Source organism: Pseudorca crassidens, chromosome 12 (assembly GCF_039906515.1).
Source record: "Pseudorca crassidens isolate mPseCra1 chromosome 12, mPseCra1.hap1, whole genome shotgun sequence".
NCBI classification, from domain to species: domain Eukaryota; kingdom Metazoa; phylum Chordata; class Mammalia; order Artiodactyla; family Delphinidae; genus Pseudorca; species Pseudorca crassidens.
Window position 1 is genome coordinate 64,582,362 of NC_090307.1, and position 27,293 is coordinate 64,609,654.

At 48.5% G+C, this 27,293-nt stretch overlaps 1 protein-coding gene across 1 annotated transcript in view; it reads left to right on the forward strand.

The window, feature by feature from the left end:
- Window positions 1-27,293, forward strand: part of LDLRAD4 (low density lipoprotein receptor class A domain containing 4) — a 310,369-nt gene that overhangs the window by 139,387 nt on the left and 143,689 nt on the right. The window contains 1 exon segment of the mRNA XM_067699835.1: window positions 7,709-8,171. Coding sequence (XP_067555936.1) covers window positions 8,075-8,171 — 97 coding nt within the window. The 5' untranslated portion in view covers window positions 7,709-8,074.

The following is a 27,293-nucleotide window of genomic DNA, read 5'->3' on the forward strand; positions in this document are numbered from 1 at the left end:
GTTTCATTGTTGGTCATTATATTAGCTTTTCAGGTGCCAGTGGCCCTGTTCCAACACTTCCTGTCATGCAGAGGGCACTTGGTGAGATGTCCTCTCTGTGCAGAATTTCATTCTTGAGGCCTTGGGAAAGCTTCAGAAATATACATAAAAGGACTTAAAAAGTCAGCACTTTACAAAGGTACAAACCAAACAGGGTGAAGGACAGAAGAAAGGCAGATTGGACCCTGCATGGTTATTTTCTAGTAAGGAGATGTAAAACCTGGGTCAACTTTATTTATTACCATCTATTGCTGTTTTTAAAATTTGATATTTCAATATGTAAACATTTAGAAAAATTGAATATTGAGACTCTTTTTCCTTTTAAAGACGAGTTTCTTTTTTGTCATTTGTTTAACTAAATAATAATAACAAAAGGTTATTCTACCACATTTCATACCAAATACCTCACCTACACATTTTCTTTACTTTTGTATCCTTTCCCTTTTCTTCCTTTTATTAACTTTAGCTGACGTAGGGTGTTTGTGAGCTTTGTGAGCTTAGATTTTTATCTGTCAAGAACTTAAAAAAATATCAAGACAAATCATGTGAGGAAATATGAGGTCGAACGCTCTGTCGTGTCCGGCTGGGTGAGATGGAGCTGGAGGAGGGAGGGTGGGCCATGCTCTCCAACCCTGCATCAGGCATCTGCCCAGGTGCACTGTTCTTTAACATTGATTGGAGACCAGTGTTTTGTACATGGCCCCTCATTAAATGCACAATAAATCTATGAGTGTCATTGTTGCTTCCACTCTACAGATGAGGAAGTTGAGGCTCAGAGTTAAGTAACTGCCAGAGTTGCATGTGGCCTAGAATGAGGTGCACCCAAGGCGGTCTGCCTCAGAGTCTGGCCTTTTGTCCTCTGGCCTGTTTGCATGGAAAGCTCTCCTTCCAGTGTGTTTTAAGTGGTGGAGGGTTGGCCTTGCCTGTGCTCCAGACGCCCAGCCTGACCCTCCCACAAGGAGCACCCTCCCGGTGTATATGCCCTCTGGCCAGCAGCCTCCTTGGTCGCAGGCCCTTGGTGCTTCGTGCAGCTGAGGCAGGGCAGAGAGAGTAGAGTGACAAGGGGGTGACCCAGCTGAAGCTCAGATGTGATTCAGTGCAGTATAACCAGCATTTATTGGGTACCTGCTGTATGCTAGTCCCCATGGACAGTGCTGTGGATGCAAAGATTAGCAAGAAAAGGTTTCCGTTAGAAATACCTCCATAGACAGAGATAGGAGAGTGCAGGCACCTCAAATAGTGCCGTGCTAGAGTAGTGACCCCACAAGCAGCTGAATGAGAAGATGCAGCTGTGTGGTATTCTTTAGGCCAGAGAGCAGGGAGGAGGTCACGGGCAAGGTACCGGGGTGCAGGCGCTGGCCCAGCAGCCCTGATGGGTGACAGGGGTGCCAGGAACATGTGCAGGGAGGGTGGAACTGTGGGCCCATGTTCCCTTCTGCTCTCAGCCCCCTTTCCTTGCTGTTCATACTCGTTACCCCTGCAGGCCCCCCTTTTCTTGGCCTGCCATGCCCATTGTAAGCTGGTTTTATCTGAAGAAAATTGGGGTGGAGGAGAGAGCTAAGTGCTAAGCAGAGCCGGTCTGCATCCTTCACACCAGGCTGGGAGGAGTGACCTCTGCTCAGCTGGCATCCACTGTCGAGGTGACTGTGACGTGCTCAGACTAGGTCAGGGGACCTCCGGTCAGTGCACGTCCGCCCAAGGACTCTGACTCTGCCCCTGCCCCAAGGCCCTGGCCCTTCTGCGCCTTCTCTTTGGGGTGTATTGGTGTCATGGGCATGGCCCGATCTGGGCCTGGGAAAGTGGGTATCGTTTCAGGATCCCCTGAGCCCCACAGGCAGGGGTCCATGTGTGCCCTGTGCCCCTTTCTCAGCTTCTTCCTTTGACCAGTTTGCATCTACGGGAGAGCCTGGAGCTTGGGCCCAGACTGACACCTGGTTCTGGTCCAGCTTTGCCCTCATCCTACAGTGTATTCCCTCTTCTCCCTGGGCCACCGTCTCCTCCTCCATGAAATGAACGGCGACCCCATGGCCTCCCCCTGCCCATAGGTAGTGTGAGGAGGTAGTGGTACCTGTACTGATTATTAGGGGCAGTTTTCCTACTTAATTATCTGGGGGAAATGTTCTCCAGCTTGGTTTGAGTAGAGCTCAGACTGTAGATTCTTCAGGTTTTATCAAGTGTCAGATTTTCGAGGTGACATTTTAAAGGATGGTCTAATAGAATTGCTACCTTCCCTGTTTGCATCTTGTGTGCATATTTGAAGAGGGTTTTAGATTTTGTACTTGCTTCCTGAAGTGGTGACCTGAGTACCTGGAGCCCATTGAGCTGCCCAGGGCTCGATGGCTTTGAGGTTGTGTTATAAAAGCTGCAATTGTCATACACCCCAAATCACAGAAATTAAGAGCAGTGAGAAGGATCTGTACTGCTGTGCAGATGGCCCTTTGTCTGAGTTGTTCTCAGACTTGGTTTCTGTGCAGATTTTCTGTGCTGGTTCACAGTGTCCTTTTCATGCACATCTGTCCTGTCTCCCTTGATTGGAGACATGAGCACTGGGGCCTGCTCAGATCAGAAGGGACCTCGAGTTCTCACCCCTCATGGTGCATGAGGATGTGGTAGCCTGGCTGAGCCTGGCCCAGGGCAGGGCAGAGCCAGTGGCTGCCATGAGGAATACCTAGACTGACCGGCACTTCCCAGGTCTGCGTGTCTATTCACAGGGCGGAGGGCTCCAAGCTTGGGCAGAAGCAGACCCTCAGGTTTCTTGTCCCACTTTTCCTCACCTCTGTCTCGCTCAGAATCCATTGCCACTTTGACCTTAGGTGAACAAGCCAGTAGTTGAGTTTTTTCCAGTAAGCAGTGTGGCACACTCTCAACCTATTTCTGTTTTCTGAGTTTTGCAACAGTGTCATGGTTTGTCGGGGTTGGGACCATCCCTTCACCTCTCCATGCTCCTTCTTCCGAGGGTGGAGCAGCGCCCGTCCTCAGACAGGTGGGACCTCTGCGGCCTGGAGCCTGCGGCTGCTCAGTCTGGCAATCACCCAGGTGGCTGTCACCTAGGTAACCAATGTACCAGCGAGGCAGTCTGTCCATGGTGCGAGGAAATCAGAAATGAAACTGCGGTATTGATTCTTTTTTTTTTTTTTTTTTTTTTTTTTTTTGCGGTACGCCGGCCTCTCACTGTTGTGGCCTCTCCCGTTGCGGAGCACAGGCTCCGGACGTGCAGGCTCAGCAGCCATGGCTCATGGGCCCAGCCGCTCCGCAGCATGTAGGATCTTCCTGGACCGGGACACGAACCCGTGTCCCCTGCATCGGCAGGCGGACTCTCAACCACTGCGCCACCAGGGAAGCCTACGATATTGATTCTTTATGCACTACACTTATACTAGTGTTACTAGATTTTGAGAAAAGGTTGTTTGACTTCTCTGTTGAGTTGACCTCTGTGCCCAGCGTGTGACCCTATGTTTCCTGAATCGCAAGTTTTTCCGCACTGAACTTTCACGATAGGTGTCATCTGTGGAATGCAGTTCTTTTCACTCCCCAGTGATTCTAGAGAAGCTGTGTGTCGTATGAGTTTTTGTGAACAAGTGGTAAAGCAAACATATTCCTATACAACTTATTTGGTTAGGTTTCGTGGGCGTTCATGTTTTTAAGAACGTCCCTTGTTGTGGGGGTGTTTTTCCCTTTTGTGTGCTCTATTTCCTTAGTAACTGTTGCTCCATTATGGGAGGGACTTAACAACATGTTTCAAGTGCAATATTGAATTAATTTATTTCCTGGTTAGTCCTGCCCATCTTCCCAGTGTGAGTAGAACATGTGTGTGTGCGTGTGTGTGTGTCCATATGTCCATGACAGGATGGTGGTAGTGTGCTTGCTGTAGAGGGGCTCTTGAATGGGTTCAGGGTTAATCTGTGACCTTGCATCCTGGGTAAGTTGCCTCTTTCTCTCTTTATTTTTCCTCTTTTCCCCCCTAGATTTTCCTGATTTGAGCATTACCAGCGTTAAGGCACTTCGGTTTAGGAAACTACCTGAGATTCAGAAGTAGCATGGGAATAACAGTGGCTGGAGGGGCAAAAGACCAGGTGTTAGTCCCAGTTCCTGAGCGCTAGTTTGGGACTAAGTCATGTAACCTCTGTGGGGCTAGAGTTTTCTCTGTGGCTTGAGAGGATTTAGAGCAGTGACCTCCATGGTCCTGTGCTGGGTACTTTGCTGTGAAGTGTGAGTGCAGGGGAGTCACTGCTCGTTATCCTTGTCTCACCTTGACTAGTGGGGTGGTAGCAAAAGCCTTGCCAGTTCAGAGGCTCAGAGCCAGAGGTGTGAACAGCCTCTCAGCCCAGGGATGGCATCCATCAGCATGGCTCGGGGCAGTGGGTTGGTTTGCAGGGTCTGCCGAGCCTCTCTGTGTGCCTCGTCCAAACACCAGCAGCCTTGGTCCACCCATCCATCGTTCAGTAGACTCGTCCTACTGACGTCCACTGGGCACCAGGCAACGCCTTAGGTGCTCAAGGGAAACGTCCCCGTGGGGCTTACAGCTCAGCGGAGAGATGGTGCTGAGCGATCAGCACCCCTGCATGCAGCCACAGCTGCGGCCAGGGCCAGCGAGCCAGGTTACTGGGCTCTGCATTTAGTCCCAGGGGTGGGCGAGGTGCCACCTCTGAGACTAGAAGGTAAGCAGGGCCCTCGAAGGTGGGAGGCAGGCAGGACAGCGATGTGTTCAGCTTCTGCGCCTTTTTCCTGACTCTTGGTTGGCTGCCGAGCTGTGAAAGCCGACATGTGGTACCTCTGCCAACTCTAGGTCCCAATTACCCACCTGTTCTCCAGCCTGCTGGATCATCTGTACTTTCCTCCTGAGCATGGCTGCCTGGCCCCGTTCCCTTTGGTCAGTCCCTCGCTGAACAAAACAGACTCCAGGTTCTGGGGACCCGCTCCTCTTTTTTGTGTGTTTCTAGAAAGGGTATCTTATCTGTGTTGTTAGTGGTGAGAAAAAAACATTTTATGGCAGTTACAGGTTCACTTTCACTTGAAAATTGCATATTAAGGAGACTCCAAATGTATGTAGGAATATGCACGTCATCAGTTAATGAAGATAATTAAAATAAATTTTGGCCCTTCAGCCTGTATTGGGAACCACACATGTCATGCTCTAAACATCCAGGCCAGGACCATGCCCAAGACCTCAGGGGGAGCTGTTACACACCTGTCGTCTTCCCTCTCTTTTAGAAGTAAAGTTAAGTATTGGTGAGTGTGACAGAGACAGTAAGAGAAAAAAAAGAAGAGTTTGTTGTTTCTTCTGTTTCTATCCACATCAGCCTCAATCTTTCCCATAGCCTTTTGAAATGTATAGCTTGGTTTTTTAAAAAATTGTGGGAGCATGCCTTTTGCAATGAAACAAGATAATTAAGCAAAACCCCTCAATAAAACAACAAAAACATCACCACACTTTAGTTTGTCTTTGAGTTCAGGAAAAGAGAACAAATACAGTCTAGTATTTCTGTGCGTTGAAAGCATCATAGAAAGAGTAAAGAGAATCAAGGTTTTAGGGCAGGTGGGCTTTCATTTTTAACTGGCAATTCCATTCCCTAAAGTAGATAACTACAGTGCACATGGTCCTTTACTCTGGATGTTGGTGTAGGACTTTGGGACATTGATAACTGTACTGGTCATTTGATACAGAATGTTTAAATTCAGAGAACAAACATTTTCTCACATTTTCAAGCACTTCAGAACCACCATTTACATAAATGATTTTTAATTAAATTTTTTACCTATTCATTAAACTTGAGGACTCCTACTGGGCTGCACTTTATTAACTGAGATTGTTACTGCAAGTACATGAAGGCAATGCAGTTGAATTTCTTTCTTAATGTAATTAAGGTGCTTCCTTAATCCAGTAGGGCTTCCTTCCAATTAGTCTGTATTAGTGATGTTTTACTTTATTACCTTATGTTTACAGCAAGAGGGCTTTAACAGAGGGTTCCTTTCTGTTATGTGCTGTTTTCTTAAATTTTTTTCTTTTCTCTAGTTTGATGGTGAAAAAGAGGAATAAAGTTACATTTTTAAAAAATTAGCTATAAATTGTTTAGGATGAAGTGATAATAATGGAAAAGGTTCCTTTTCTCTAATACCAGAGATTCATATTTGGGATTCTATTTTAAAAGTCTGGTCCTATGTAGAGAATGGACTTGAGGACACAGGGAGGGGGAAGGGTAAGCTGGGACGAAGTGAGAGAGTGGCATGGACATATATACACTACCAAATGTAAAACAGATAGATAGTGGAAAGCAGCCACATAGCACAGGGAGATCAGCTCGGTGCTTTGTGACCACCTAGAGGGGTGGGGTAGGGAGGGTGGGAGGGAGACGCAAGGGTGAGGAGATATGGTGATGTATGTATATGTATAGCTGATTCACTTTGTTATACAGCAGAAACTAACACACCATTGTAAAGCAATTATACTCCAATAAAGATGTTAAAAATAAATAAATAAATAAAAATAAAATTGAAAAAAACAAAAGCCTGGTCCTTGGGCTGGTGCAGTGGTTAAGAATCCGTCTGCCAATGCAGGGGACATGGGTTCAATCCCTGGTGCGGGAAGATCCCACATGCCACGGAGCAACTGAGCCTGTGTGCCACAACAACTGAGCCTGTGCTCTAGATCCCACGAGCCACAACTACTGAACCCACGTGCCACAACTACTGAACCCACGTGCCACAACTACTGAAGCCCATGCGCCTAGAGCCCATGCTCCACAACAAGAGAAGCCACTGCAATGAGAAGCCCGTGCACCACAATGAAGAGTAGCCCCCACTTGCTGCAGCTAGAGAAAGCCCGTGCACAGCAATGAAGACCCAACGCAGCCAAAAAAAAAAAAAAAGTCTGGTCCTTTGGACTTCTAACATTCTTGTAGTTAATGTTGCTAGTATAACAACATTAAAATATATGATAAGTATTTGTAAAATGCTTTTATTATTATGGGATATGTAATATATATGGAACAGTTTATATTGATAGATTAAATTTGCTTTTCCTTCCTATTCTTTTAAAAAAATTATCACTGACCTTTTCTTCCCACTTAAGTGTCACTTTAAAAAATTTATTTATTTATTTATTTATTTGGCTGCACCGGGGTCTTAGTTGGGGCATGCAAGATCTTTAGTTGCAGCATGTGGGATCTAGTTCCCTGACCAGGGATCGAACCCGGGCCCCCTGCATTGGGAGCCCGGAGTCTTAGTCACTGGACCACCAGGGAAGTCCCAAGAGTCACTTTGTGAAACAGCTCAACCCAAGTCCTTTCTGGCGTGCTGACAGCAGTGGGCATGAACCTCAGATCCCACTTGTAAGACCTCAGAAAACTGCTTAGGAAATGGATTTCTCCTTCAGGTGTCTGTGGCCTAGGGTAGCCTGGGGAGTACATTTGAATGCGTGTGACCTTTGTAACTGTTCCTAGAATGGCTCAGAGCAGCTGGCCCCATCTTGTTTTGGGTGCAGGAGTCCCCCCGGCCCCCCACCCCTTCTCGGGCAGCAGGAGAAGTGCTACACATGCCCCACTTCCCACACAGTGTGGTCATGGGCACAGCTCTGGGGGCTGCTTCTTTTTCTTTTTTGGCTTCTGTGGGTCTACTGAGTTTCATGTTCTACTGGTCATCAGGAAAATGATCTCTTTCTTTTTAATTTCAGCAAGGGGAGAGGCGAAGCATAGAGAGCTGCAGATCAGACCCTCCTGAACCCCCCGGAGCAAGTGAGACCCCTGGAGAATGCTGGCTTCCAGGCGGCTGAAGGAGTCCTTCCTCTGAGGTGGGTAGGCCGGTGTCCGTGGGACAGCTTCCTCGCTCCTGGGCCCACCATGGCCTCCACTCTCTGGCTAGACGGCTGATGTGACCGGTGCCCCAAGCGTGCACACTGCTGGACTGGGTGCCGTCCCAGCTACCACCTGCTCTCAGAGGCTGGGAGCAGGGCAGGTTGGTGTCCGATGCTACCAGAAACCAGACAGGCAGAGTGATGGCCTCCTGCAAGCTGAGATGGAGGTGACCTGAGGCCTCCTGGATGTTCCTGGTGACGGGACAGCTGACAAGTTGGAACACAGGCCTGCCGGGGAGCAGTATGCAGGAAGCTGGCTTTCAGGCCACAAATGCTTTCACAGGTGAGAATCCGCCACTTAACTGAAAACTTTATTTCATCTCTTAGTCGATAGGTAATAAGATACCAAACAACTCTATGAAATGAATATATGTCTACATTTAGGAACTGAAGCCCACACAACGTCAAGGGGCTCAGGCTGCCGTGGTGACTGATTTTGGCAAAACTTTGGCATGTTCTCCTTTTCTGTAGAGAGGAATTTGAAAGCGCATCAGACATTTTACGATTCTGCTTTGTTGAGTTGTAGGGCGCACATAGTATCTGGCGAGCCACCGTTCCTTGAAGAAAATCCATCCCTTGCAGAGCGGTGTGTTGGGGTGTCTTTCTGTCCAGAGCTGGGAAGACTTGGAGGGAATAGTTATGGCTGATGAGTAACCTTTCCCTCTGCGTCGTTAGTTTTCTTCCTGAGACTCGCTCGTGTGCAGACGGTAGTGGGGTGGCGACTCTGAGCACTGACCTTCTCCTGTAAAGGACTCGTGGAGAAGCCCCGTGTCACTCTTCCACGTGGATGTTCTCCCCCCAGGTCTGATTTGCTCCCTTCACAGGGAACCACTCAGTCTGGCTGGTGCCCAGAGCCAGGGCTTGAGCCACGGAGCTTTTGAATTTGGATCCTGGTTCTTTGTCTGATTCACTTAACATCCCAGGAAGCCACTAATGCTTCTGGGCCTCTGCCTCCTTATTTATAGAATGTGGGCCGTGAAGTTGAAGGACCTCGTGGAATCCAGGGAAAACAATTTTATGTAAAAAGAGTTTTTTTTTTTTTAAAGGAAGGATGATAGGAAAATTACAAGAAGTGCCTGTATTCTCTGGCCCTGTGAGTCCTAAAAGTTGGCAGGTTTTCCAGTCGTGTGTAGCGGGCAGCTCGGGTTGCTGGGGAGAGAGCGTGGGGCTCTTCCTCCCTCCGGCTGGAGCTCTGCTGCTGATAGTCACGTGTTGTTCCTGCTCCCCTGGCTGGTTTGACAGTGAATGTGGTCACGTGCAGCTCTCACAGGAGAATGAGGGCTGGAGGAGCCGGGCATGTGTAACAGGGGACCCCCCTCCTGGGGGCCAGTTGGGGAAGGTCCCCCAGAGTGGTCAGGGCCCAGGAAGACGAGTGAGATGGCTGTTTCAGAAGAGTACGTGGAGCCCAGCTCTCTAGGCCCTCCTCAGCTGGCCAGCCCAACCGGAAACCCCCCCTCCGGTCCTCCCTAGGGGTCGTGCCTCAGCTGTCCATCCCAGGAGCTGCAGCCCTGGGACGCAGCTGCCGAGAGAGTTGCCTGTGAGGCCATGGAAGGCAGCTCGTAAAGCAGCTCCAAGAGGAAGAGGGAAGAAGAGAAGGAAGAGGGTGGGACAGAAAGAACCTGAGGAGGGGCACGCAGCTCACAGTCCAAAATGTAGACGAGCCTGTCCCCACACTCCTCAGCTGTGTTACTGCCCCCGCAGGGGTGAAGAGCGTGCCCCGCCTAGCTCCCGAGGCTCCCAGCTCACTGCTGGTTTCTCCTAAGTGGTCAGCTCTTCTGCCCCCTGGGAGGGGAAGCCCCCAGCCCGTCGGGGGGCCTTGGGATAGTAGGCGCTAAAGAATGGAAAGCAAGAATGGTTCAGCCTGGAGAACTGGGGGTAGTTAGGACAGTGCCTGCCCCGTTAGTTCAGGCCCAGGTACGTGGTTGCAGTTGTGACTGTTCCTGCCCCAGTTGTGGGCCATGCACACTGCCCTCTGTCAGCTCTCCACACACTTGCCCTGAGCCACCGTCTTGGAGCTCCTCCCCAGCTCTTATTTTCTTATCTGCTTTTAACTCATAGTTTTCCCAAGAACTCTGTTTCTTTACAAATTTGGCCTTGTCCCAGCTGTGTCAGCCTACCTGAATAATAATCATACTACTGGCAATTGTGAAACGATAACTGTGGCCGACCTAATGTTCTAGCTGTGTTGCCCCGCCCTTCTTCACCGCAGCTCTGAGGCCGGTGTTGGTGTGCCGGTGTCACTGCGCAGGGGGCACACTCAGAGTAGCCAGGAGTTAGATTGAGCCGGTGGCCTTTCCAAACCTCCTAGTGGTATGTGCGACCCTGGCTGCACACGGGGGTCACCTGGGGAGCCTTACCACTGACTGGGTCTCATTCTCAGAGATGGGAAGCTAACTGGTCTCTGCTCACTTAGTCCTGCTACGTTAGGGCTGCATCCTAACAAGAGCTCAGGTGCTTGGGGCACAGGAAAGTCTGGGAAGCACCGGGAGCATCGTGGGGCAGGTGTCAGAGTTGAGGGGCAGGTTCCAGAGTCAGTTCTTGATAAAAGAAACCGACTTGTCCTTATTCCTTCAACAGGAATGATTGAATTAACTAATCGGCCCACCCTTCAGAAAGCTGTTGAGTGCTGACTGTTATTTATCAGAGCTGGGTACACCGGGGCAGTGGTTTTAGCTTCCCAGTATCTCTAGGAAGTAACAAGTGATAAAAGGAAGGAGACCTAAGTGATGGCCTTCTCTCGGGGTGGGTCCCTGGGGACTCAGCTTACGGATTTGTTCTCTGTCTGCTCTTCGTCAATCTTTGTCCGCATAGTTGGTAACAGTTACTTACGGTGGCGTAGGATGAAGGGGCTGAACCTGCATCCCTGCCCCGTGGGCGGGTTGAGCTGTGGTCTCAGATGGAGGTGAGCAGGGGGCTTCCCCTCCCCGCCTGATTTACTGTTCTTATGTTTTTTGACTTTAGTCTTTCTTATCCCAGGGCAACTGAAAACTATCATCTTAGCTTCTGGAATTGAAGATGCTAATGAAAAAAGTCTTGCCTTACGTATCTTAAATGATAAAGGGGTTAAGGCATTTTTCCTTGGCTTAAATCTTGTTTTTGCTAGACAAAAGTCACTATACAGTTAACCATACCTCCACTGAAAAAAATTTATCAGTTTGTATTTTATGTTCTGATTCTCTTGGAAGTAGGGGTGGGAGGGGCTCCAGATTTCTTAGGATGTAAGGAAGGGCTTAGCGGCTGCAGTCTGGCTGGGAGGGAGCCTGGGAGGCCTGTGTGAAGCTGTGTTTGCATGGCAAGTCCATGCTTGTTTGGAGCGTGTGAAATTACCTTGAAGGTGGTAGAAGCTGGGAAGTCCCCTCCCCCATGCACTGCTGGCTGCCTGCCTGCCCACGTGGTTAGAAGTCCCCTCTATGTCTTGCTCCCTGTGTGCATGCAGGTGTACCCACGTGGATACGTACTGTAAAGTCAGCTTTCTAATTATGATTTTCTTTGGCTAATCCTTGCATACAGGAATTTATACATTGTTTTAAATTTTCTCAGCACATGTAATTTAGAAATTATTTTAATCACTTAGATACTATTCTTTTTAACAAACTCAAGTTTTTCCTTTTACAAGTAATGCCTGCTCATTGTAAGAAAATTTGGAAAGCACAGAAAAGTTGAATGAAGACAAATACTTGGCCACACACAGTCCTGCCATATGAAGCTTTCCCATTGTTAACATTCTGGCTTGTGTCCTTTCAATCTTTCCTGTGCAAGTTTCTTCTTACAGAACTGTGTTCATAATATATATTCAATTTTGTAATCTGCTCAATCCCTTTTAACTTTACATTATGAGTATTTTCATTATAAGTTTGATTTTAAATTGTTGCATAATATTCTTTTATGTAAGTGTACTTGAGTTTCAAAATTGTGCTCTTATTGTTGGATATTGCAGTTTTGGACAGCTTTTATCCTTATAAATAATGCTTTGGTGAACACCTTTGTGCAAAAAGCTCTTCTGTATATTGGGCTATTTCCTTTGGATAAACTCCCAGAAAAAGAATTATTGGGTCAAAGATGTGAACTTTATTAAGGTGTGTGTTTGAATTTCTGAAGGGATTGGTTGGTCCCAGCTTCTGAGGCTGGCTGAGCTCAGTCCCCAGGTGCCCGTCCACGGCGGCTGCAGCCTGTCCTGAGAGTCACACATGTTGGTGACTCTGTAGCATGCCCCCCCCAGGAGGGTCTCCTGAGTATGGCAAGGCCCAACGACAGTGCTGCTATTTCATTCAGGCAGGTGAGAAGGCAGGTGACCTGGGGTCTCTGCTTTGGTTCCTCCCACTGAGCTTTGGTTCACACAGGCAGTGATGTAAGTGGATAGACTCCTGTGACATCAAACCTGCAGCGCCTCTGGGCAGAGAGAAATGGAAATCCTTCCAGCGGGGTACAGCCAGCCCTCTGCTGAAGCGTCCCAGCCGTGGGAGATTTCCTCTGAGGTTCACTGTACTCTGGTGAGTGGAAAGCATCCTGCCTGGGTTGTCACCTAAAGCTGATGCGGGTTTGAGACCCTGCTCCTCCCTGCCCCCAGGGCCGCCCTTAGATGCTCAGTTAACCTTCTGAGGCTCTGAATCTTTCCATTCAATGCAGAAAGACGTTCAACCTTGGATAACTGGGTAGATGAACCAAATTTCTGCAGAGTTTACAAGTCTTTCTTGTGAAAAGGATAACCAGACCTAGTTGTTAAATAAATTAAGGTTATTTTACTCATAAAGGAGAAAGATGAGAGTGGATATAAGTCTTCAGGCATCTGAAAGAGAGCCATTCTAGGATGCTGCTGACGAGGTTTTCTTAGCCTAATGAGCAGAATGCAAGAAGCACTTGAACTGAGCTGCTGGGATGCCTGTCCGCACCCCCACACAGTGGGATTTTTCTCACACCAGCAGGGGCGCGGGACCCTGCTGGTGGCCTGAACAGGTCTGTACTGTTCCAGGCGTGGAGCAGCCCTGTGGGATCCTGACCACCCGCTTCCCGTCACCCTGACCTTCAGCTCATTACTCAGCCCTTCAAGGCTGCCGGGTTGGTTATTAGCCCATGCTTTCCAAAGCTGCCTGGAGGATGCTAGTTTTAGGAGATAGAGAGCTGTTTTTCAATAAAAGGGATTGATGGATTGATGGCCAAATTCTAGAAGAAAAATTGGTTTCTTTACTGCATAACTTTTTTCAGTTCTTTATTAGGAAAGAGACTACAGTATGAAAGTATGAAGGTTCCAAATGGGCAGCCAGTGGGCAATATTTCCCAAGTGACAAGACCTTGAAGGCTTTTTAGAAAGAAAACCATAGAGGGACAGCTCCCCACAGCATGTGCTTCTCTTTGTGTCTGTAGTTCAGGCGACCCTGTCCTGCTGGTGCTGGGCCGTAGGGGGGCTGCTTTTACCCAGGCCCGTTCAGGGAGCTCTTGCCAGACGTGTGTAGGTGCTGCCAGTAAGACCTAGGCAGCTTTACTGTCTCCATTCTCCCCTGTCTGAGTTCCGCCTATATTCTTGAAAGTGCAGCTTTAATTATACCTGCTCTTGCCCCCAAACTTTCCGTGGCTTCTTCTTGCTTCCTAAAGAGTCTAGACTCCTCAGCCCACAGTTCAAGGCCCCCTGGTGATGTCTTTCTTCGTTCTCTTGCTGTGACTGAAGTTCTGGACAAAGTGGACCCCTTGTCCATTCGCAGATGGTTTCTGCATTTTGAAATACCTTGATACTGTTAGTGATGCTTTCTCATCCCCCTAATGAAATCGGAGGGAAGGGGGCAGGGCACAACCTCTAAAAGAATGACATAGCCCTTGAGGGTGTGACATAAACTGGTTAGAACCAATTAGGTCCAAGATGGCGTAAGGTTCAACTTGTAGTGGACCTTGAACTCACTGTAATACATCAACTGCATGACACACCCACCAGTGCCATGACAGTTCTGAGGCCAACCAGAAAAGGCCAAAAAGTGGGTGGTGGCCCAATTCCTGGAAATCCCCGTCCCTTCCCCGAAATAGTTGGAAGAATCCTCCCACTCGTTAGCCTATGAAATAACCCAGCCTGTAAAAACTAACCACCCCTTGGGCTTCCCTGGTGGCGCAGTGGTTGAGAGTCCGCCTACCGATGCAGGGGACATGGGTTCGTGCCCCGGTCCGGGAGGATCCCACATGCCGCAGAGCAACTGGGCCTGTGAGCTATGGCCACTGGGCCTGTGCATCCGGAGCCTGTGCTCCGCAACGGGAGAGGCCACAACAGTGAGAGGCCCGTGTACCGGAAAAAAAAAAAAAAACCCCAAAGCCCTCCAAAACCCAAAACTAACCACCCCATGTTTTGGGATTTCTCGCCTTCTGAGATGGCCTACACTCTGTCTGTGGGGTATGTTTCTCCCAGGGCTGCTCTCACTTTCTAAGATGACCCCATACCCTAGGGCTGCTCTCACCGTTTGAGACAGACCACCTGTCTGTGGAAAGTGTTTCTCTCTAAATAAATCCACTTCTTACCTATCACTTTGCCTCTTGCTGAATTCTTTCTGTGATGAGAACCTGAGCTTCTGTGATAAAGAACCTGAGCTTCATTAAGTCCTGAGACCAGGTGTATGATCTCAATTAAAAGACAGAGGGTTCAAGTCCCAATCTGGGTTGTGCAGTTTCACTTAGACTCTGTCCTTCTGCCATCTTCCTCTCTGTCTCCAAGGTCTGTCTCAGGTCCATGGAATCTTTTGTGATGTGCATGGGAGAAGCCCAGGTGATCTTCTTCATTGTGGTTTAATAGATGTAAAAAGATAGATGACAATGGCATTCTGTAAAATCTCACATGCTCTGGCTTGAAGGAAGTGAGTTTACTGAGAGATGTCAGAGCACACTGGTGCGTGCCTGGTCTTAGGTCACCCCGTATAGGCTGGCATCTGGTCCTCGGTTACAAACCTGCCCCTTCCTTAATAACGTCGTTTCTTTGTGTAAGTAACATAATTTACAGTCCCAAACGCAGCCCTACTGTCTTCCTTGTAAATCATTCACCACTGTTCCCAGGGTTTTCCTGCTGTGGCAAGTGTGATTATCTTCTTTTCTAGAGGCATTATGGTATTACGGTAGCCTAATGTCTGAGGAGAGTGTGCATACCCATTTTAAATAAGGATAGGAAGAAATTGCAATGTTGCCTGAAATTGTATTCATTTTAAGGTTACTTAAATATGTACAACATAAAGATAATTATAAACTCCTTATTTTTATAGCTCTTAAATAGCTATAACATTAAAATAAATATTATAAGGATTACAAGGTCAAAAACATTCAAATTATTATTTAGTCTGACAGATGTTTTTGTTTTGCTGAAACCTTCCATTTTCTAGTTCTTTTTATTTATAACAGTAAATCCTAAAGGGCAACTCTAATCTAGCAACTCCTTGCTAGATTTTAGGATATATACACAAAAGTCAGGGCTTTTTACTATCAGTTAAGTTAATCAGTGTTGGTTTAAGATGAATTCCTTGTCGTTGGATATCCAGGGTCAAAAATGACCTACAAATTTCACTGGGTTCTTGGAAAAATGTTGGCTTTTGTCCATCATATTTCTGAAACTTGGATGTCAAAGTTACCCCTGAAGGGAGCCATTTAGCTTGGGAGAAGTCAGAGACGTGTGCAGAAGGCAAGCGACTGCTTCACCGTGTGGCCTCCTGAATTTTTTTCTTGGGTCCTAGACTCTTGCTTTGTTGGTGCGCAGGTGTTTCTAGAGTCTTCACGTGGACTCTCCCGTGGTTACTGTTGCAGGACGAGCTCCGAGGCCAGAGAGGGCCTGGCTTCCAGCAGGAAGGTCCTGGGTAGTCCTCCCCCCAGTTCCTGCTCTATGACCTTGACAAAGTGGCTGACCTCTCAGAGGTTCACTTTTTACAACAGCCAAGTGGAAATAATAATAAGTACGAAGTAATGTTTTGAGAAGGATTGAATGAAGTGGCATGCAAAGTATCAAACATAGAGCCTGGCATATAGTTGTTGCTCAGTAAATGTTCTTTTTCTCCCCTCACCACCTTCAAGAGGTTAGTTACACATAAAGACCTTAGAAAAACTGGGGGCTCATTGAGCCAATGTTTGGTGGGAGCTCACGCCATACCTGTGGGGGGTTCACGACCAGCGCTCTGACGCCTCTCCCTGAGGTGCCCGCTCTGATGGCATCCTGAGCTATACCGTTACCTGGTGCAGTGTAGTCGTGTCACGTGCTGTCCTGGAGCTGGGAGCGTGGTCCAGAGGGCTGAGGAGTTTGCTCAGACCCCGGCCTCTGCTCCTGGAAATCTCCAGCGCATGGCTTCCTCTCTCATTCACTTATATTCCATGTGGTAGGGTTTCTGCCTTCACACTCGGGACCCTCGACCTGCCTGTGCTCAGAGATGGCCATTGGAGGATGGTTTCTCCTCCAGAGGCCTTGGGGGCAGTGACCCTATACAGGTGTCACACAGGCTGAGGGTGTCATGTGCCTCGTTGGGCCTAAGATGGGGTCACAGATCTCATCTGCTACTTTTTGGGACACCATATTCAAACGTGAAAACCCAGAAACGGGATGCAGAAATAAACACGTTTACCGTCTGGGTGGATGTTTTGTGGTTCCATTTTAAAATTTGAACCAACAGCAATGAATCTGGTAACAGAGAATAATCACTTTGGTATTATTCTAGAATGTTTCCAGAATAGCGTAAGGAAGGCACCTCTTGGCTCCAGATGCAGGAGGGCAGTGGATGGTCCACACCTGGTGGCAGTGTTTGGGCTCAGGCTCCTTCTGCCAGGAGTAAGACGGAAAACTGTCTAAACTTGTTTTCCTTGCCCTTTTGGAATTATGCTCTCATTGAGCTCAGATGTCATATTTCACAGGGCTGATGGGAGTGAACATTAATTGTCACGCCAGGTGCTTTCACACACGTGGTCTCATTCACCTCCCTTGTGACAGCCCTGGGAGATGTGCATAGCGACCCAGGTTTATCAATGAGGGAGCAGCACAGCCTGAAGCAGGCCTGCTTGAGGCCACGTGGACCAGCAGCCGCAGCTCTGCCCGCGATGGAGCTGGATCCCGGTGTCTCCCACCTGCTGCCTCAGCTCCCCCGAGACTTGGGTCCTTCAGAATCCAGTGCAGAGTGGGGTGGTGTGGGGAGAGACAGGTGGTGACGCCCCACGCTGAGCTCACTGATGAAGCGCTTGTCAGTGTTCCATCTTGGAAAACACAGCCGCTTTGTGGCTGCCTCCTGATGTGGCCTTCCCAGGCCATGTCCTCCTGCTCCTGCAGTGCTGAGGGGTGGGAGCAAGTGTGGACCAGGGTGGTGGTGACTGCCCAGCCTGTGAACGTGCTTAGTCCACAGGGTGGTATATTCCTGAAAGTGGTGAAAATGGTACATTTTGTATTACGCATATCTTGCTACAATAAAAACAAAAAGTTATGAAAAAAGAATCAGTTCTGGCTAGTGCTGCCCCTGTCCTGGTGACTGAGGTGCTGGGACCCATAGGCAGACGGGGTGAGGGGCTTAGATATGGATGCATTTGACGGGCAGCTTTGTCTCTCTTAAATCCATCCAGAGTGGCTGATGGCCCCACAAAGGAGCGACTCTCCTCTGGCTCTGAGTATTGAGGAGTAGTGTCTCTCCTCTGGGCTCTCCTGGCCTGTCTTCACTCTGCCTCGTCAGCAACAGCCATGTGTGAAGATGGCTTTCTCAGAAATAAAGGTTTCTAGTCAGTGAAGCATTTGTAACTGGGAGGTCAACTCTCAGCAACGAGATACGGTGGGAGTGGTGCTGACCCACCATCGCAGCATCCGGGCCCCAGACCAGCTGTGGCGGTGAGAGTGGGGTCCACCCCTGTACCTCAGGGGTTTGTCAAAGTTCCCAGCAGAATGCCTTGCATAAGCACATGTGTGTGCAAGTAAATGTTAGTTGGAATTAAAGTTTGGTTTTTTTTAACGTTAAGAATTATAAGCCAGGGCTTCCCTGGTGGTGCAGTGGTTGAGAGTCCGCCTGCCGATGCAGGGGACACGGGTTCATGCCCTGGTCCGGGAAGATCCCACATGCCGTGGAGCGGCTGGACCCGTGAGCCATGGCCGCTGAGCCTGCGCATCCAGAGCCTGTGCTCTGCAACGGGAGAGGCCACAACAGTGAGAGGCCCGCGTACGGCAAAAAAAAAAAAAAAAAAAAAAAAAAAAAAAAAAAAGAATTATAAGCCAAACTATCCACTAGGTAAGTATGATGTTCCACTTTGACTGAACTGCTGAATTGGGTGCCTGGTCATGAGTAAGGGGAGAGGCAGCCGAGGGGAAGCGCCAAGGAGTTCATCACGAACCACAGAAACTGCTCAGTTTGTTTTTGCTTCATCAGCAGAGGCCTTGGTCTTGCTTCAGTGCCTAGTGCCACTGTTTGCTTGTTGCCGGCCTCTGTTGATCAGCTGTGCTTGGCCAGAGACGGAGGAGCAGTGAGGAGAGAGAACCAGCACAGTGGACAGAACAACTGCAACCTGAAGCAGAAGGTTCCGGGTGCGAGGCAATGCCCTGATGCGGCTCTGCAGGCTCCTGGGGGCTCAGGGAGGAGGAGGGGAGCCCGGAGCCCTGAGAGGGAGAGGCAGGCAGGAGCAGGGCAGGCACGTGGAGGCGGGCTCGGGGTTCATTCAGAGGCGAGTGAAGAGCCTTTGAAGATGTCAGGTGCAGTGACTGTCTCAGAGCTGCCGTGGCAGCCACGTCCCCAGAGGGCACAGGGATGGAGCCCGGGCAGGAGGGAGGAGGTGCTGCTCAGCTCAGGGGCATGTTTCTGTTCCCATTCACCTCTCCTCCACGTTCCTAGGCAAGGCTCAAAGCTGTGTCTCTCCATCTCAAAGGCACACACTTCTTCTGAGTGTAAAGAACCTGTTTTCCCTCTTGCTCAGAGCCAGAGCATGACTAAGATTGGTGAAGACCTGTCAGCATTCAGAGAGTGGTCAGGATGAAAAACAGTTAAGATACGTACATCATAAATATAATTTTTACCCCGAAGTAGAATAACCTGCAAATAATAAGTTGTATAAGTTTAGCTAATAGAATGGAACGCATTGTCTTAAAAGCACCTTTTATCTGGTTGTTCAGGTGGCTGTGAGATGGCGGACAACTCTGGGCGCTTCACTCAGCTCAGTGTTTTGGAAGAAGGAAGTGGGACGGTCAAAACCAAGTTGGGATTAATGTTCCTTTTTTTTTTGCGGTACGCAGGCCTCTTACTGCTGCAGTCTCTCCCGTTGCGGAGCACAGGCTCCGGACACACAGGCTCAGCGGCCATGGGTCACGGGCCCAGCCGCTCCGCGGCACGTGGGATCCTCCCGGACCGGGGCACGAACCCGTGTCCCCTGCATTGGCAGGCGGACTCCCAACCACTGCGCCACCAGGGAAGCCCAATGTTCCTATTTTTTATTGGTAGACTTTGTGTATCTTCCTTAAAAAGAAAATTGCTCAACGAAGTTATCAAAATATTAGAGGCTCTCGCTGGAGAGAGGACTTTCATATTGAAGAGTATGTGCGTGGCCTCAGCTCATCCACGTTAAACGCCACTGGGAACAGTGGCTGCACGTAGGTAGCCTGGTGAGGAGGGGTGACCAGGCTCCCTTCTGCTGCAGGGGTGTGCAGGTGTGTAGGGTGTGAGAGAGGTTGAAGAGGGAGACTGCTCCCGTCCCCATCACCCTGTCCAGGCTGCGAGGCTTAGCTGGTAGGGTCAGCTGCACAGCATCAGGGCATCAGGGAACAGAGTTAAAGGTAGGCCTTGACCTAGTGAGGGAGTGGGTGGGGTAGGGGGATCCCGGGAGGAGCAGAGTTTGCAGGGAGGTAGGCTGTGAGCAGGGCCAGACTTTGCTGGCGCTGGGAAGAAGGGGTGTGAGCGAGAGACGACCAACTCTGGGGCAGGCGCTCATGCGCAGAGACTGCCTGGAGACGGCTACGAGGGAGAGGACATGCCAAGGCTGGGGCGAGATGTCTAGCTGAGCTGCCTGGAGGACAGATGGGGGTCTCCTGAGCCAGGTGGGACGGGGAGGACAAAGTGTGGCAGGGACGCCTCGTATAGTCACGGTTGAATTGAATCGAGGTACTTCGGGACGTGTTGGTGGAAACGTTGGGCATGTGGTGGGGTGTGAACCTGCGTGTCCAGTTGTCATCAAGGCTGGGCGTGGGGTTTGGGATGGGCAGTGTGTGGCTGAGCACTGTGTGCACCGCAGAGGCCTGCTCGCCCCCCACCCCCCACCGCCTCGATGTCTCCCGCAGGCGAGCCTGGGGCTGCCCTCCAGCCGATGCCCATGCTGACCAGCCAGCCGTTCTCGCAGAGGTGAGGCCAGCGCTTTACCAATGACTGCAGGTAGCGGTTGGAGCTACAGAATAGGAGGAAAACATTTACAGTGCGCACTGAATACATCAAATAAGGAGATCTACAGACTTAGGCAGAAAAGCAGGTTGCAGGCTTCACAGGTGACCCTCTCACGGGCACAGCCTCCTCCTGCTGCCTCCTGTGTGGACGCAGCTCTGTCTCTACCTCTTCAGAGAGATGTCTGAGGCCTTCCCTGTAAAATGCCTTCCTCCCTTCCAGGAGACCCCACTTCCTGCTTCCGTCACCCTGGGATCCACGCCCCCCCCATCATGGAGCAGGACCCACGAACTCCACCGTCAAGTGGAGCCTTGCCGCCAGGTCCCTGTGGGTGGTGCCCCAGAGCATGTTCCCCCGTGGTCTCGGGGCCATGGGAGCTGACGCTGCGTCCCCATTTCTCCCGAGTCCTCGGCTCTCCTTGCAGCCATGTGCACATGTGCGCACACTCAACGTCTCCCGAGGACCCTGCATTTACCGCCCAGAGACCGTCAAGCCCATGGGCTCTGTTGCTGCCCATCATCACACACATGCTTCCAGACCTCGCCCAGAGCCCACTGGCATCTGAGAGGTGGAGCCTGCACTGGGCCTTTCTGAAAGAGACGTCCACTCCATGGGCCTCATCTTGGATAACACGCTTCATAAGCTTCATCTTATTTCTAGTGCTTCTGCATGGAAGCAACAGGGTACTTTTCATCGGGTAATCAGTGAGGGCAAGAGGGGATGAAGTTACAGAGCGATGGCTCAGAGCCAAGGAGAGAGGGGCTGGGGTGGAATGTGCCCCATGGAGGGTTCAGCAGGGCATGGGCTGTTCAGGGCAGCTGCCAGGATGCGGCCCAAGGGGACTGGGTGGATGTGGGGCTGGGCACTGAGGAAGCAGAGTCAGGGAGTGTGCACAATGCTGTCTCTTGAAGTTCAAAGCCGGAGGAAGGGCTGAGGGGGAGGGCTGGGTGAAGGAGGTACGGGGACCAGGCTGCCAGAAAGCACATGTTAGATTCAGACACACGGGGTCATGGGTGCCCTCAGAGCAATTGGCGGCCAGATCGTTGCCTCTTCCCACCTTCGCAGAGGAGGCTCCACAGGGGAGCAGCATGGCTGTGAGGTGGAAATGAAGCCCTTCCCTAGGCCGGAGGGAGAGAAAAGACCAGATTCTGGGAGGGACTGAGACCCTCCTTCCCAGCGTTCACCTCACGTCCGGGAGCTCGTTGGCAGACAGGCAGGCCGTCTGGCCTGGAGCAGGAGAAGGAATTCCGTACCGGTGCCCCGTGTGTTATTCCAGCCCAGGCAATCCTTGGCTGCCTTTGAAGTTAGCAGAGAGTAGCCTTTGTTTCTGGGCCCTCCCATTCAACCCCTACAGCTGCCACAGCCTCCTCGCTCTCTTAGGAAAGGTCCGACCAACCGGACCTGACCGGACTCCTCAGGTCCACGCCTTGGTTCTGAATAGCTAAGGAGAGGTTCCGTGTGTGGCCATGTGTGCTGGAGACAACCCACCAACCCCTCCGGGTCTGGAGAGAGAGGTCCTGGGCCAGCTCTGCCCTTGCACCACCTCCTCACTGCCCGCCCCGCACTTCTCAGCCCCCAGTGACTCCAGCTGTGGTGGACAGAACCACTGTAGAGCCGATTCATGGGAATTCAGCAACATGACAACATGAGGTTGGCAGTCAGGCAGTGTGGGGTAGGGGGAGTTGTTTTTTCTTTGTTTAGTGTATTTTTTCCTGAAAGATTTGCATTATACTGGAAATATTTACAAATAGTGTTTATGGAAAGAAGGGCATGTGTGTATGTTGTCCAGTCAGTTGTTAGAATGTGTGGACTTCTGTCTCTTTCCCAGCACCCATTCCTCATGGGCGCTGTCCTTCTGGCCTTCTGCCTGGTTCTAGGGAGCTGTCAGCCACGGGCCCCAGAGACCAGCTACGCCAGAGCGGTCAAGAGCACAGACATGCAGGCCGGGAAGGCAGTTAGAACCAGACCATCTGATGGCAGCTCCTGCTGTACAGATCACCTCAGTGCCCGTGCCTGGCTCTTCAGCCACCAGACCATAAATCCACCTGGCCAGCTTGCTTGTTCTTTCTTTTTTTCCTCTTTTCTTTCTTCTGTCCTTTAGTTAGCAACTGAATTTGTTACTATTGCTTGTAGCTAAGGAATACTGATATCTGTATTATTAAGCTTCTTGTAATATTTTTCCTCATAATATTTTGAAAGTTTATGTACAGTTGGCTCCTTGTCCATGGCCTCTGGATACTGAATCAAAAGATGCAGACTCCTGACTGTGGGACTTGAGCATCCGCAGGTTTTGGTGTCTGCTGGGGTCCTGGAACCAGTCCCACGAGGATATGGAGGGGCGACTGTATGTAGATCATTTAGCTACAAAGAGGACAGTGGGCTTAGCTTGGTGAACAGAAAAGCATTACTGTGTTTGCCAGAAGTAATGGTGAGAGGATAGGACATTGGGTTTTGTTCCTGTTGTTTTATACCAGAAACTCTCTCTTCCAACACAACCCCAAACCTAACCTAACCCTGATAAAATCTCTCCATTGGTATAACATTTTGGACTCTGAAATGAGGGAATTTAAGAAAAGACAAAGATTGATGAACAGTGAAAGGAATAGTTAGAGAGGAAAGAAGAGAGTGAAAATGAGAAGGAAAGTATGAATCAGTTATATCGAGGGCAGACTGCACCCACTAGAAGCGCGTGTCGGGTAAGGCTGTGTTAGCTTGGCCAAGGGGGACCGGCCCCTTTTCACCACAAGCCTGTAGTGGGAAATGGTATAAAATGTGTAGACAGTATATATATTAACTCTCTCTCCTCACTCTATGCATCCACATACAAACACACATACATACACACACCATATATATAATGTCTGGAAAGTCAGTTAACACATAACTGTCTTTATCCAATTCATCCTTCAGTGGACACTTAGGTTGTCTCCATGCCTTGACTATTGTAAATAATGCTGCAGTGAACATTGGGGTGCGTGTATCTTTTCAAATTAGTGTTTTCATTTTCTCTGGATGAATACCCAGGAGTGGAATTGCCGGGCCATATGGTAGTTCTATTTTTAATTTTTTGAGGAAACTCCATACTGTTTTCCACAGTGGCTGCAGCAATTTACTTTACCACAGCAGTGCACAACTGCTCCCTTTCTCCACATCCTTGCGAACACTTGTTATTTCTTTTTCATGATAGCCATTCTGACAGGTGTGAGGTGGTATCTCCTAGTTTTGGTTTGCATTTCCCTGATGATTAGTGATGTTGAGCATCTTTTCATGTGCCTGTTGACCATCTGTATGTCTTCTTTGGGGAAATGTCTGTTCAGATCTGCCCATTAAAAAAAATCTGATCTGTTTCTGTTGAGTTGTATGAGTTCTTTATATAGTTTAGGTATTAGCCCCTTATCAGATAAATGACTTACAAGTATTTTCTCCCATTCCGTAGGTTGCCTTTTCATTCTGTTGATGGTTTCCTTTGTCGTGCAGAAACTTTTTAGTTTGATGTAGTCCCACTTAATTTGTTTTTGCTTTTGCTGCTTTTGCTTTTGGTGTCAGATTCAAAAAATCATTAACAAGACTGATGTCAAGGAGCTTACTGCCTATATTTTCTTCTAGGAGTTTCATGGTTTCAGGTCTTGCATTCAAGTCTTTAATCCATTTTGAATTGATTTTTATGTATGGTGTAAGGTAGTGGTCCAGTTTCATTCTTTTGCATGTGGATATCCGATTTTCCTAACATCATTTATTGAAGAGATTATCATTTCCGCATTGTATATTCTCAGTTCCTTTGTTGTAAATTAATTGATCATGTATGTGTAGGTTTATGTCTGGGCTCTCTGTTCTGTTCCATTGATCTGTGTGTCTGTTTTTATGTCAATAAATACCACATTGTCTTAAGTAAATCTTTGTAATATAGTTTGAAACCAGGGAGCATGATGCCTCCAGCTTTGTTCTTAAGATTGCTTTGATTGTTTAGTGTTTCTTATCTGCCTATAAGATTGGTCATGCTAATTCTCACAAAACCAGGATGTAAAGCCCACCAGTGAGATGGTGGCTAGATTCTTGGCCGCCTTCTCAGGAGTCTCACTGGAAGAAGAAAGAGCTCTTTCTACCCACTCCCCAACCATAACATACACATATCTCATTTATGACCCTTTTCCACAAGGTATCTAAAACTTTGATATCTAAATCAGTGATATTCTAAGTAGTAGTCATCTTAAGTCATGCCATGTATGTGTGTGTGTGCGTATTTTATTTTTCTTTAGAGAGAGTTAGGACAGTAGTGTGCTTAAACATACGTGACCTCTTTTCCAGACTACCTGGATTCAAATCCTAGCTCTGCCATAGCAGCCTGTGTGGCATGGGGTGAGTAACTTAACCTCTCTGTGCCTCACTTTCCTCACATATAACATGAGAATAATGATAATATTCATTATCATTGTTGTTTGGAAAATGCATGAGTTTATGCAGGTAAACACAGACATATGGTAAATATGTGATAAATAGTTACTGTTATCTCAAGGATGCTGCTGTTACTCAACACCTGACTGTACGGCAACAGGCAGTTGTTAGCTGTAGACTCATCTCATTTACACGACTTGGTCTCCAAATGAATTTTGCTGCCTCTGAAAACCTCAACCCACTGTCAGTGGAGTTTGCCTATGGGATCTGAGGACATTTCCAGAAGAGCTGTTCGAAAGGGTTTTGAATGATGGCGACGGTATTGAAATTTGTGGTGTGAATATACCATGTGAATATATGCCTTTCTAGTTCATTTGCTAAGCAAACCTCTGATCTTGGTTACTCCTTGTAAGTTGAACTTAATATTCTCACACAGTTAATTGTCCTGAATGAGTTCTATGAAGATGGATTTCCCCCCACAGTGAGAACCTTTAGTACATATTTGTCATTTAAATACATTTTTGCTATAGTTTATAATAAAGCATAAATGTAATTTAAACATACATGCTGCTAAGCAGTTTAGATTCTATATCTTTCCTGTTACTATTCTTCCTGCTTGATGTGCAGAAGAACATTCCTGGGTTGGAGAGCCAGCCCATCAGCGCTAGTTCTCTCATTGATTTTTACTGAATTTCATGCAGGCACCAAGCTAGGCACTGGGACTATAATGGCGAAATGACTTACAAAACAGGACAACGTTTTATTTAATAAAAGCACTGTATAGTTTACTTGAACGCAGGCTTCTCCTGGGCAGCATGCCCATGTCATATACGTTTGTACAATTAAGTTATTCTTAACTGCGGAAAGAAAGAGAAAGAGAAGCATGCACGATCTGGTGATATTATTTCTGCATTTTAAAAGAGCGCCATGAGGGTTTTTATGTACTTCCCTATGTCCCTTTAAGATCCTGGAGGCCTGTAGGAATTTCCGTTGCAGCAGGAATTTGGGCTTGGGTCAAAGTCCAGAGGGGTGAATTTCGGGTTGCACCCCCAGGAAGCTGGTACTTGGTGTGGAGCCCAGACTTGCTGGCACCGGGCGAGTCCCTGTGTTTAAGTAGCATCGTTCACAGGTGAGCAGACAGGACTCTTAAGTGTTATAACAGGGAAGGAGACACTCCAAGAAAAGAGTTTTTACAATGGGAGCCCATGGCTGGAAATGAACCAGGTGCTAACAAACCCAGTTGTGTTCACCTGTATTTTTATAAGTTGATCAGGATTGAGACCGTGTGTGGGAGCAGATCTTTCTTCTCTCGTACGTTCTCTGAAAATGCTTTGACCAGGACAAAGCCCTACTTTGAGGGATGATGGAGGAATGGGCTGTGACTTACTTATGGGTCCACAGCATGAGGCTCACTCTTAGATTTATCTGTTTAACACATGTTTATTGAGCACTTGCTGTATATCAGGCACTGTAGTTGTACTGAGGATACAGGGGTGAACAAGACAGAGAAAGTCCCTGCATTCAAGGAATTTACCAGTTGACCAGGGAGACAGATAAATAAGCAAATCATGTGATTTCAGGTGGAAAATCAAGTGGGGAAGGAGATGAGAGATGGTGAGGAGTGACCATTACTGAAGGGGTGACCAGGGAAGGCCTCCCCAAGGAAAAGGGAGGGAAGGAGTTCTGGGCGGAGGGCTCGGGGCACTGTCCTCTTCAAATGCGGGTGAGAATCTGTGGATTTTGGCTAGCACTGTTTGCTATATGTTTAGTACATTTAAATTATGTCTCATTTTGAATCATTGCTGTTTAAATATTGTCCATCTCCCAAACACTGAGTTCACTAGAAGGACTTATATATTCGAAGTCAGTTCTTGGCCTTCAGTCTCTATTTTCTGGCACTTTCCAAGCACACTGCTCAGGCAGTGTTGGTACAAGTGTGAGATGAACAAGCGCATGTCGAGGCTCGGCAGTGTCTCTTCAGTCCCTGAGACATGGGCGTTAAGACGCTCGTGAGGGCTGGGCAGAGGCCCAGGGGCAAGAGGGCCGGAAAGACACTTTGATCAGGCCCAGAACCCCAACTTTGTCCCTCAGGGGCAGGGGCGTCATTTTGGACCAGATAGGTGGAGAACAGGATTTGTTTCCAACTCTGGTTCTCTTCCAAACCGGGCCCCTCAGCCAACACCAAGGCTGTCTCATTATGCCTCCTTGCAGACGCCACCCTGCTGGCAGGTAGCACCACCAGTTCACACTGGATGTGTTGCTCTTGGGCTGCTGGACTGACCTCACAGGCAGTTTCCAAGCGTAGTTTGTCCTTATCCGGGGAAACGACATCATAAAATAGTGATGGGAATCAGCACCAAGGGACTTTGCCAAATCCGTTTTTAATCTTGCCATACTTTGTCTCTTTTCAGTTAAAATGAGAACATCTGATGCACTTTTCATGATATTTTCAGGATTAAATACTGCCTTTTAAAGAGATATGAACCAAAAATATTCTTTGTCCTTCTCTTCCAGCTCTTCTCTCGAGGCTTTTGGCTCTTGGTTCCTTTTTGCCTTAACCATGTGAGTTTCTTTGTTTCTTTGAAGAAGTCGCTACAGCTTGTTGCCCTTTTTTCAAAAACAAAGCTGTAGCTCTGGTTACAGGACCTTGCTACTGTGGTCTGAATTCATGCTTTCATATA